Here is a 13,477-nt window from a genome sequence, read left to right on the forward strand (position 1 = left end):
AAAAAAAAACGTATTTATTGTAATTTAATATCATATATATGATATTTAATACTTTACATATATAAATATATGACTTTAAATTTATAAATTGAAACAAATCAAAAATTGACAAGTGGATAATGTTTATTTCAAAATTACCATAAAATGACAAGTGTCAAAACTCATGAGAAATTGACATGTGGCAAAAAAAAAACATTCATTTATTAGAGTAGACTAGGTGTGAGACCCATGTATTACATGGGTTTACTTAATAAAATTTTAACAATTTGAAAATTTTGGATTTATAAGAAAAATAAGAAAATTTTTGATTTATTAAAATTAATGAGGCTTTAATGTATTGAATATATTACATATATAACTTTTTCTAATAAATACCTTACATATATATTACCTTACATATTAAATGTGGAATTTTAATTTGATAAAATGAAAAATACAATAAAATGACAAGTGGAAAATAGAAAATTTAAAAATTTTAGAAAATGGCATGTGTCTAAATAAAGGAGAAGATGACATATGGCAAAAAATCTTCATTTATTATAGTAGATTTTAAAATTGATTTGTATTATTAAGTATGATTATTCTATTTTTGAAAACTTCATATATATTTTTGGCTGAAACAAATTTGAACTTAAGTTTTTTTTCCTCATTGATTGTTATCATTATTGATATTAAAAAAATCTTAGGTTCTTTTTAATGTAAAGGACAATAGTAATTTTATTTAAACTTGATTTTAATTAAACAATATCAAACTAAAATTAAATGTTTATTTTTTCTGTTATTATAAATTATTAATTATATTTACATGTAATATATCTAATCAACAGTCAAACAATTTTGTTAATATGTTTTCTATTAAAAAAAAACTTTTTTATTATTCTACAGCTACATCGAAAATTATACCTTTGGTTGGATATATGTTGGATAAATCCACGAAGATATTTTTCGGGGTGGAGAAGTTGAGGGCCGATTTTTTTTTTTTTTTTTTTTTTTGGGTTTTGACTAGGGTGATCCAAAATTTTATTGGATTAGATGGGATCTTGCGTTGGCTAATAGGAATAAAGGAGGTCTTGACTTCGGCTCGTTGGATGCATTTAATAAGTCTTTTTTATATAAATGGAAGTGGCGATTTTTTTAATTGTAATGATAACATTTTGTCGGAGAATGTGAAGATTTTTCATGGTTGTGAAGGGGGTTTTGGAATGAATAATGATGGTTCGGTTTTAAAGAAGGGCATTTGGTTTAAAATCATAGACACAATTAATCAACTTCATGTTTCTGATATCATTCTACGGAATGTTATTCATTGAAACATTGGCAATGAAGAGATAACTACTTTTTGGAGAGACGTGTGGCTTGGTGAGAACCCGTTGATGACTACATTTCCTAGGTTATTTTTGTTGGAAACGGGTACTAATTGTCCTGTAAAACATTAATGGAATTGTGTTGTTTTTTACTGGGGTTGGAGTAGAACTGTTAATAGGGAAACGCCCCATGCTCATGTTTAACAGTTGGAGGAGATGACCCGTAGAAAACAAGTCACGGACTGTAGTGATAAGTGGGAGTGGAAGCTAGGTGGTAATGTCAATTTCAGCGTTGTGGAGGTCCAAAAACATATTAATGATCAAAAACTTCCGCAATGTGGTGTGGTGACCAAATGGAGCAAATATGTCCCTCATAAAATTAACATATTTTATTGGCGTCTCAGATTAAATAAACTTTCGACTCGTATCAATATTGATGCTAAGGGATTGATACACCTTCGGTTGTATGTGGTATTTACAATGCTAATATGGAAGATAATTTGCACCTATCTCTTTTATGTCAGCAAGGACTTATGGGCTTTCTTGGGGAGATGGTGTGATATCTCGTTTTCGGTGTTTCAAGGTATTGAAGATGTGTTGCAATGGATTGACTTGGCGAAATTTTCTAAGCATAATCGTTTGGGTTTGGAATCGATTATCATGATCATACGGTGACTTTTATGGAATTTTCGTAACGACATTCTTTCTGACGACCAAAATCTCAGACAAAATCAGTTGATTGATAGTTTGATCGACTATTCTTATAATTTGTTCGTGATTAGGAATAGAAGATTTAGCATTAGTCGTATGTTATAGCGTTTAAATCTCATCTTATATATTCCTTTAAAATTATTTCTTAGCATTTTTCTAACTTTTTTTAATAAAAAATATTCTACCATTCGAAAGAAAAAAATCAACAAAGATTTAAAAAATATATCTTAAAAGAATACAAACCATCTAAGAAAAATTGTAAATTTTAATACTTAAATTTGAGAGTTTTAAACTAAATGTTTTATAAGTAGTAATAGATTTTTGCCTAAAAGATGTATGCGATAAATGTATATCTGCCCACGGACCTTGGTCCATGTCTTTTTTGGAGAAGAAGACGGGCAACCATTTTGATGTTTGTGGTCTTCTAAAAAAAATAGTGTGCGAAAACATACAAACTTAAATGTCTTTTTGTCCACATACATAAATTTTCAAAACAAGTTTTTCCTAAAAAACGAACACTACCTTAGAAAATGAGATCACGAATATAACATATAAAAAAAGCATATAAAAAGCTTGTTGTAACGATTAAATTCACTAAAAATAGCATGTAAACAAAAGAAAAGCCTAATGATTTTGCTAGTGATTTGAGAGCCTTACGATGACCATATTTCACAAATAATATGATGTCAACAGCTTCTTCATTGTGCTATTTTATGTTGAAAATGTCACTTGGTCGATTAACAAGGGAGTAATGAGTACTCAGCTCACGGAAGAGTATTCAGATAAAGGCTTTAGTCACTGGTCTTTAAGCACTTTTGAAGAAAAATAAATAAATAAACATCTATTTCAAAAATATGAATATATGCAAATGTTGACGTGCATATGTGCACATCAGAAATTTACATATATGCACATTTTTTAAGAAGTCATTTTTTCTTATAAAATTTCAGCGGATTAAAATCTTAATACACGTCTTAATGATTGGTAAAAAATCATGAATATGGTTTTTAAAAAAGTTCTCAGGTTTTTTAGAAACTTTAAGTTCTCAACGGATCCTAATTTCAAACTATGCATGTTTCATTTTTTATGTATGCTCCCCAATTTCATTTAGATAAAGTTTCAGGGTTTATGAATTTTTAGGTTATTATACAGTTTGTAAGTTTATTTACTCATAATTTGATTAATCTTTTCTATCACCATGTCTAGGTCCCGATACTAACTCCATCAAATGTTCATCGTGTTCTACGAAACAATTAGTTTTGGTTTCATGGAATGGTACAAGACATACTGGATAACAAATCCTATGTTGGTGCTTATAAGGTATGTTAATCCCTAAATTCTATTCCCCAATGAGCCTTTGAACAAGATCTAGAATTATATTTTGTTTATTGTCATTATTGTGTTTTATCTTTTGAATAACAAAGAAGCATTGAATGTCATCAAGTTTGCATATGTTTTCGAATTTTCCATGGATCATTCTACTGATATGTACGTCTCTGAGCATCATCTTCTCTATTGTGTTCATGTGAGTCTTAAAACATTTGTTTACCATTTCCAATCCTATTTAATCTCTTACCTTTTGATCAATCTCCTCTCTAGGTCCCTTGTAACACCCTATTTTCGCCTTATAGTATAAATGATCAGTTATGTAATTAGACATTTTTTATATTATATATAAAACAACTATTTAGGATAAATAGTCTTGATAAAACTCGTAGTAATCGAAAAACGAACTCGTGCATATAAGGAACGCTTAAATCTGACTTTGTAGGAAGAAGTTATGATTTATAGAAGTTTCAGCACCACATCATGCAACACAGAAACCGAAATTAAGATCGATTGATTGTTAGGAAAACAATTTAAACGAGAATTGAAGATTTCATCAATACCTATCCGTCGATATAAAGACAATCGAGAAAAAATATCGTATGAGAGAGTTATGATTTTTATACGGACTTTAACAGTCTAAGACTATAAAAATATAACTTTAAAACTAAATTGAGAACTAGCCAACGGAGTCTAAATAAAAGTTGTAGATTTGGTCGATAGCTACGCGTGGATATAAAGTACGTTGGAAATCGAGCTCGTGTGAAGAAGTTGCAGAATTAACAAAATATATGTTTTGAATTTTGTGTGGCAAGCAACGTGCACCGTGAGTGCAGCGCACGCTTCTAGAAGGTGGCAACGCGGACCACAGAGAAGCTGACACATGGCATAAAACGAATGGGGAGATGTCACCTTAAGTGTGCGGCGCACATGGCCAAAATCTGCCTATAAATAGCATTTCACCGCCCATTCGCTTATCTACACCCTCCACACACACACGCGCTCTCTCTCTCACTCTCTCTTTCTCGAATCTCCTCTCTTTTGGTTCGAAAATTTTTAGTATCTAGAATATGTTGGCGATGCTCTGGAGTCTTTGAGAGCCCGACAGATAGAAGTATTCAGGTCAAAGTTCTGTCTGCGACTTTCCAGAGTTTTGTAAGGAAAATCTCTATTAATATTTGTTAAAAGCATTACCTGCAAGTTGGATCACTAGTAAGATCACCCAGATAGCTGTCAATCGTCTCAGTAACTGTCAAGGTGAGTTATCTCACTATATTATGTAATACAATACATGTCAATGTATGTTAGGATAGAGATCTAGTAGAGTAGAGCTAATAGTATAGTTTATATGCGCTTAAGTCTAAATTGGTAGAGTAGAAAGTATAAATGTGCTTGTACTAGTAGAGTCTAAAGTGAGTCTCTATGTACGTAATTGTTGTAATTAATGAGCCGGACACACAACTCGTCGAGTCACTCAATAAGTCCCAAAAATAAATAAATAAATAAATGTAATACCTGGGAGTCGGGATGTTATAAGTATGCAGAGCCTTCTCACATTCACTCAAATCCGATGGCTGATACCGAGTATAATGCCTCAATGTCGAATTCTATACAATTTAATATCCAAAGTTCAAATTTCGAAACCAACATAATAAAACAACCAAAAACCGAATTAGATGCGGCTTTCGAGATGTTATGAGAGGTGGGTCTTTGATTCGTGACGTTAGAGAGAGCATAATGTTTCTTGGCCATGTGAGGCGGCAAAGCCATTGATTTGCCGACGACATTCTCCAACGCCTGTCTCTTTGCAGGTGACGACATCGTACCAGAAGCTTTCTGATTATGTGTTGTCGTCAACATCACTCAATGCAACAAGAAACACTGAAAAGAAAAGTAAGAAGAAAGGAACCCTAAAAACAAAACCCTAAAATTCAACGACGCTTTGTGAATACCCCAAGCTTCATCATCAACAGGAGGATCATGATTGGAGAAATCAATCCATTGAGGAACGTTAATGTCTTCATAATGTATGTCCTTTTCAAACTTCGAATCCTTCCAAACGATCACAGCTACATCCATTGATGGATTGGAAAGAGAAAGAGGAAAAGAAGAAGAAAATGACTTTACGTCGATATACGCTCTTGGTTGATTGTGTGGAAAGGAAAACTTAGGAATGAAATGTAAAATCCAAGGAGCGTGCCTATTTTGGTCTAGGATGATGTCAGCAACACGATCTGAAGGCGGAGAGCTAAGGATTGAAATGTAATCAAAGGCCCTTGTTTTTTCATTTTAGAATTTAAGGCAGGGGTGAGCAAAATCGAACCCAAAAACTGAAAAACTGACAAAAACCGATGAAACTGAAACTGAAAAACCGAAACCAAAGCATAAACCGACGGTTTGGGTTTGTATTATTTAGAAACCGAAAAATTCGGTTCGTTTTGGGTTTTAGGAATATGCAAAACTGAGAGAAACCGAACCGAACCGAACTTTATAAAAAATATGAATTCTACGATTATATATATATATATATATATATATATATATATATATATATATATATATATATATATATGATTTCCTTGACTTGTAAACACAAAAAGATGGTTGTGTGTTGGTTAAGGTGGCCGACATATAAAGCAAAATACCTTGGTTCGATCCTTTCTCTTTATGTGTGGAGCTTTTATCTTGTTTGCCAGTATCAGATCCCTTTATTTCTTCTATTTCTTAAAGCGAAACTTTATCCCACATCAACATAGGATGAAACATTCTTCCTATTCGCCTTTGTCCCACGTCGATAGAGGATGAAACATTCTTCCTATTCACCTCTTATATAAAGAAATACAAACTACCAAATCCCACCAAGTAAAATTTCAAACGAGTTTTGGGTTTAAAACCAAAATCAAGTTTGAAAAAACGAGAAACCGAACCCATCGGTTTGGGTTTAGGGTTACGGTTTTAAACATTTGAACCCACTACAAAAAAATGCTAATTAGTGACCAAAACAAAATGGTCACTAACAATAGAAGGAATCGTCACTAAACCATTTACTGATCAAAATTCCGGTCGTCACTTTTCGTCACTATAGGTCCATCACAAAACTGATTTAGTTACGAAAATATATAAGTAGTCACTGAATAGTGACTAAAATATTTTGGTCACTAATCAGTGACGACCCATTTCGTCACTAAATGTTGTCACTAATCAATGAACGTCGTCACTATTTTGTCCCATTAGTGACCATAAAAAGTCGTCACTATGTTAGTCAATTAGTGACCATACAACATCGTCACTGGCTTATGCGATTAGTGACCATAAAAAGTCGTCACCATGTTATTCAATTAGTGACCATACAAAGTTGTCACTATGTTATTCAATTAGTCACCATACAAAGTCGTCAATGGTTTATCCACCTAAAGACCATAAAAAGTCGTCATTGATTTTTGTTGTTAGTTTTAGTATTTAACCCATTTAAGTAGCTAGTCAATGGTAAAATATACTATGATTCATTTATAAAAATAAACAAAAATTATTCTCAAATTTAAACGAACCCATAATATCTAAAAACCAAAAATTTAGGGGAAAATTATTTTCCACTTATCACTGTCTAAATTATCATGTAGGTATACATCACACGCTCAACAAAACCTTAATACAACTTTTCAACAAATTTTCCAGTTTTTTCCTACAATAATTGCCTTTACATTCTCATTATCCTTTCAGCTATATGGATGAAATAGTATTGCAATACATTAATCTATTACTCCTTCAAGTGATGCCCAAACAAAAATGTTATCTCAATCTGCAATACATGTATAAGATTTCAGTTAACAAAATTCATTGTTTTTTACTTGACAAAAATCTATCAGTCAAAGAAACTTACAACAGTCAAATCTTCGTTAGAGCCCTTACTCCAGAAAAGCCACCAGCTGTTACTCTAGTGAATTTCACATTCATAATTAGAACTAACCCCATTACGTACTTCATTCCTTATAACTAAATCATTATGAAGAAAGTTTTGACTTAATATAGAACTTAAAAGACAAATGAAACTCACAATTGATTAATCAATAAAAAAAGCTAAAAAAAATTAGTATTTTTTATGTTGATAACTATAATGCGAACCATGAGTTCTCTTCTAGAGATATCAGTCACATGTGTACATCAAGCATAACAATTGCATGTTTTTGGCACCAATATTTGACTGAAATTTACGAAAAGAGCCAAATGAAGAACATTAATAATAACAAAAAAATTCAACAACAATGATATTTATAAAAAATGGAATGTTCAAACCATACTACAAGATAAAAAATATTTACTTAAACACATTTACCATTAGAAGATCCTCTTGCAAGAATGTATGAACCAGGCAACAAGAAAATTAAATACATCATCACATGACATTCACATTTCACAATATCTTGGTCAATCAAACAATTTAACCAATCAACTCTTAAAAGTAGAACTACTTACATATTCGAGTGTGTATAGAAGCAAATTTTGCATATAATCAATCACAAGGATACGTAAGAGATGTACAAAATTGAAAGAAAATAACAAGTTGCTATTATTTGTTTCTAATCTTTATGATGTTTTTTCATGTAGAAGACGACTAAAAACGCTTAAAAATAACAAGTTTTAAATGCATATAACCACAAAGGTATATGCCAAAAATACAAAAATAAAGATAAGTAGCAAATTACTTTTTCTTTATAATCCTAACCTTTATTGTATTTTTTTTCATGTAAAAGACATGCAAGATAGCTTCAACTATTAGAGAAACATAGTTAAAAAGGAAAACAGTATGACTAAAGATCTAACCTCAGGTAGTCTACCAGTAAAGTATTAGTAATCTTTCCCAATATTCTTCACAATATTGTCAAGAAGGTATTGTGATGACAACTTTTAATCACATAGACCCTAAAAATATTTTCCATGCCAACAAGTAAAAAAAAAAGCACTCCCAAATCACATAATTTTAGCTGATAAGAGTGTGAATTAACTTGAAAAAGCAAAAATGTTGTTCACATATTAATATATTAGTAACAAGATCAATGTAAATAAGTGAGTATCTTAAGCTTACCAATTTTTTCTGTCTTACAATCATGATGGCATACACCAATGACGTTATAAATATAGTCAAGTGAATGACAAATTTGAATAAATAAAATTTAAAATGAGATTAAGTTAATCAATTTATTGTTCAAAAAGAAGAGAAAGATTAGTAAGTGCTCACTTTATATGTGTATAATTGTACATATAACATTGGCATGTGCTGATTCATCCTAACACAATGCATTGATATCCTGTAGAATGTTGAAGGCACAGCCAACACAATGCATTCAGATACACCTCAATAAAGTTATGTTAGCAAATCAAAGAGTTTAGGATAGATTCACCGACGTCTTGAGACACATGAGCCTAATTTTCAGTAAAGTGAATCCATCGGGCAATAATTGAAATCAGACACACATATGTATGCAGCTAGACTCGAAATCAAACATACTTAGAGCACTACTGTATGATCATACATAGATTTATGAGGTGATAATTGCTTGGAAATCAATATAACACAAAGTAGTATTGTATTACAAAAAAATCAAAAACACAAACACAAACAGAGCTTACCTGAGATCGCGGTCGTCGGCTTGATGATGGAGGATGACGGAGGTCGATCGCGGTAGCTGGCTTGACGTTAGAGGCCGAGGGAGGTCTTCCTGATGACAATGGATGCAGGCAACGATCGACTTATCGATGCAGGTGGGCGCCAAAACTCATCATTGGACATCAATTGTGAGAGTAAGATCATCAATGATGGTTCTTCGTGCCCGACTGAGAGAAACATCGAAAATGATGAAGCCAGTTGTGGTTGGTTTTACGATGTTGTCTTGAGGGATATTTGCGATGAATTTGGAAAGGGTTGCTAAATTGACACCCCTTAGACACCCTATAAAACATTTTTAATATAAGTCAACCTATAATAAACTATTTAAAATTACTTTTTCAAAAAACAATGCAAATTCAACCAATAAAAAAACCTTAAAAATCAAATAGGGTGTCTAAATGGAAAATTATGATGTCTTTAGCCGACCCTATTTGGAAAATTGGTTCAAATCGACGATCGAATGTGTACACACCCTAGTAAAAGAATTAAACGTGGGCATATGAATTTAGGGGAAACACAAAGTTAACTTTTCAAAAAGTTATATAAAACACCCTCATCTTTGAATTTATTGATAAAAAGACTTGTTGGTTATACATTTCTAATAAAATACATAATAATATTCAACTAAGTCATTTAAAATTATTAAACAAAAATATTACATTTCAAAAAGTTATATAAAACACCCTCATCTTCACATAAGCCCTTCAAAAATTGATGGATTGGGCTTTAGAAATGTTCCTTACTTATCTATTTTGTGAAAGGACGTGATTAAAGAGCGATGACAACCTCTCATTTTTTATGAAAGATATTGCCATATTGCACACCAATTTGGAAAAAAAAAATTGTTAATTTTACTTTAACAAAAAAGAAATGATTAGAGAGCGATGACAACCCTCATTTTGTTGGTATCCCTCACCATCCCATAATTTAATCCTATCACAACCACAATTCATCGCTATTCCATAATTAAACCTATCACAACAACAATTCATTATTTTTTTCGCTCACGTCAACCTCGATAACAAAAGTCTTGCATGATAGAGTTACGACATAAGGAATCTTTTGAAACCAATCATATCGTTATTTCTTTATTAAGAATAAGCAAACTATTTCCAATATTTAATGTGATAATATTATTAATATGTGTCTGCTGTGCCTTTTAGGCTTGTAGCGACAACAATAAAGACAAATTTCTTTCTTTCGTATCCCAAATAATTAGAATGTGCCTACTGTGCTTGCTAGGCTTGTTGCCACAATCGGACTTCTGACGACAATCTTTCTTGTGCTCTCTATCCAACTCAAGAAACCATACACAACTTGATCTTGAATAGTAGTCGGACCTTCTATTCGTAACTTGTAGCTTTTCTTCTCATTCTTTGACTGGAAACTCAGTTTTTTAGGCGTGACAGTAACATTTAAGCCACTAATAGAAGTTAGTTTCGCAGTGAACGTTGAACTTCCGACCCCAACATAAGTCACTGTTCTCTTAAACTCTTTGACAACTTTATCCGTGGACTTTGTGTCATTCCCATCGAAATAAGCAATGAAAGAAGGGTAGTTTATGTCCAATGATGGGTTGGAGCAATTAAAGTTTGATGATCTTGTGATTGTCTGAATTTGATTCTGTGTATAATTTAAACCACAGAGAAGATTAATGTAATCTTGAGCGTTTACGTCGTATATGAGTCCAGGGTTCAAGGCCTTGTTGGGAGCAACATGGCCTGAACCCATGGCGAAAGGAGTTGCTGGCTTGTTGTTGTCGCCGATATCTTGGATGGGTTTGAACGTGTTGTCTAAATTCTCCGATGTAGTCATCATGGCTGAACGGATGGCCGATGGGCTCCATTCAGGGTGAGCCGCTTTAAGTAAAGCAGCCACCCCGCTGGCATGAGGGCATGACATAGACGTTCCCGATAAGAGATTGAATTTACTAAATAGTTCTTCATTTCCTGTCTTAATCGAAGCTGATGACAAGCTATCGGGCCATGATGCTAATATAAGTGAACCAGGAGCTGTGAGATCGGGCTTTAAAACAATCGGAACACTGTACGATGGACCTCGTGAGCTATAGCTAGACACCCTCGGTGCTGGTTTTGTCTGGAGACGTGTCCCATGGAATTTCATACTTGCTTTAGCTTCACCATTATCGAGTTTTTGAATGTAGTCCATGACGATTTTACCAGATTGTGGATTCAACAACAAGACTGGATATGTGCTTTGCATGAAGGATTCGAGGTCTGTGTTATTTGTTATGAAGATAGCGCCCAAAGCATTAGAACTTTGGATAGTGTAAAATTGTTCGCTAAGTGTGTCATTTTTGTCGAGACACACGACAATCTTTCTATCTGTTTTATTGGCATCCACTTCATTCTCACAAGCCCCGACATAAACAATTGGGACCTGACTTGGATTCAAATTTCCGGGATAAAGGGCCAAACCGGTGACGGAAACTCCATTGCCAAGCTTTAATATCCCGGTGAATTCACGGTCAATTGTGCTTGCTGCAACAGTGAGAACCCATGGTGTTCCGTTGTGTAGTGACCTTAAATAAGGTCCATTGTTTCCAGCGGATGCGGATACGAAGATACCTTTCTCGAGTGCTGCAAATGTGGCTATGGCGATGGGGTCTTGGTATAGAGGAATATCGTCTGCACCAAGGGACAAGGAAATTACATCGACTCCATCCATAATTGCTTGGTCAATGGCAGCAAGAATGTCCGAAACGAAAGCACCTTCTTCCCAAACAGCTTTGTATATAGCCACCCTCGCACGTGGCGCCACACCAGTGGCTGTTCCGGTTCCATATCCAAAATACGTTGCTCCTTGCACGTAACTCCCTGCGGCTGTTGATGAAGTATGAGTCCCATGTCCGATGGTGTCACGAGCGGAATTCATTGAGAGCGTTAAGTTTGGGTGATGCGAAAGAAGGCCTTTGTTGAAATAACGAGCACCAATGAGTTTCGTGTTGCATAAAGAGGAGTTGAATTGGAAGCCTTCTTCACATTCACCTTTCCATCTTGACGGAATTGCACCCATTCCATCGTCGTTGAAGCTCCCACTCTCCGGCCAAACTCCAGTGTCGACAACCCCAATAATAACATCTTTTCCATAATCTGCAACCGACCATGCACCGGATTTTGAGTTTAGCCCAAGGAATTGTGTAGAGTGAGTTGTGTCGAGCTGAACTGTTGTATCTTTAATCGAGGAAAGATAGCCGGGTGAGCTCTTAACGGTTTCCAGCTCTGATGGAGAAAGAATTGCAGTAAACCCATTGATAGCATTCGTATAACTATAAATTAGTTTTGAGGGAGAAGAAGAGGAGGATACGGTGGAAGTGGTGGTGGTGGTTGTGGCGGCGATGGAGTCAAGGGTGGCGGAGAACCAGCTATGGTGGCTAGAAAACGATAACGGCATGGCGGATAAGTCCATGTGGACTATGTAGGTATGGGAATCTGCTAACACAAGAAGTATCTTTGATAGGGAGATAGAGAGGAGCCATACAGAGAAGATATGGTTAGCCATGGGAAATGAATATGCCATTCCCGTGAACTTACCCGAAGTTCATCTATTAACTTATAGCATCCGTCACGCTTTGTACATCTCACTGTTCAAATTTGTTGGGTCTTCTTGAATCATGGTTTTCCATAAATAATTGGGGCATCCATAATTGGTTTAGTGAAAATGAATTTGGATATGTCATTTAATAGATTTTAACCATTGGGAAGACGAGTTTCGAGTTCAAAGAAACAAAAAAAAAACTTTAACAAAAATTTAAAAAATTACTTCCTATTAAATTGTATCGTAAACATTAATAAATTAAATTGTAAGAAAAATAGAATAACAATATAAATATTTATTAAAATCTTAGGTTTCATTGAACTAGTTATAACATGATTTCATTTTTCATACAATTTTATTATTTTTTCCTAAAAGGTTTTATATATATATATATATATATATATATATATATATATATATATATATATATATATATATATATATAGAGAGAGAGAGAGAGAGAGAGAGAGGTAGGTTCAAATGTTTTTCACATCTATTGTGTGGTAAAATGCACCAATAGAAATTTAGTATTAATTATATGTATATTAAATGGTATCCATACTTATAACTCATTTTTATGGAAACTAATTAAATTTTTCATTAATGTCAACAATAATATTTTTTCAGAATGAATTCATATCTAGAAGAATGAGAGTGTATTCCAGTAGAATGAGAGTGTATTCTAGTAGATTACGCTTTCGTTCTTCATATTTTATGCAACTTTATTGTATTTTAAGTGAGTGAGTCCTGAAACAAAATACGAACTCATATATAAAAACCTAGATGCGAATTCATTCTGAAAGAATGTTATTGCTGACATTAATGACAAATTTAATTACTTTCCAAGAAAATTATAATTATGGATATCATTTAATATTTATATTTATTTAATTAAATATTTATTTAATTTATT

General features: G+C 33.3%; 1 protein-coding gene across 1 annotated transcript; it reads right to left on the reverse strand.

The window, feature by feature from the left end:
- Positions 1–10,066: 10,066 nt before the first annotated feature.
- Positions 10,067–12,626, reverse strand: LOC145078992 (Subtilisin-like serine endopeptidase family protein). The gene has a single exon (XM_079023085.1). The coding sequence runs from the start codon at positions 12,544–12,546 to the stop codon at positions 10,222–10,224; it is 2,325 nt and encodes a 774-aa protein (XP_078879211.1). The 5' UTR covers positions 12,547–12,626; the 3' UTR covers positions 10,067–10,221.
- Between the last annotated feature and the right edge of the window lie 851 nt (positions 12,627–13,477).

This window comes from Lactuca serriola, chromosome 1 (assembly GCF_051521515.1).
Source record: "Lactuca serriola cultivar US96UC23 chromosome 1, Lser_US96UC23_V15, whole genome shotgun sequence".
Taxonomy (NCBI): Eukaryota; Viridiplantae; Streptophyta; class Magnoliopsida; order Asterales; family Asteraceae; genus Lactuca; species Lactuca serriola.

Coding starts and splice junctions, on each gene's coding strand:
- LOC145078992 (XM_079023085.1), bottom strand. CDS start 12,546: ATGGCATATTCATTTCCCATGGCTAACCATATCTTCTCTGTATGGCTC.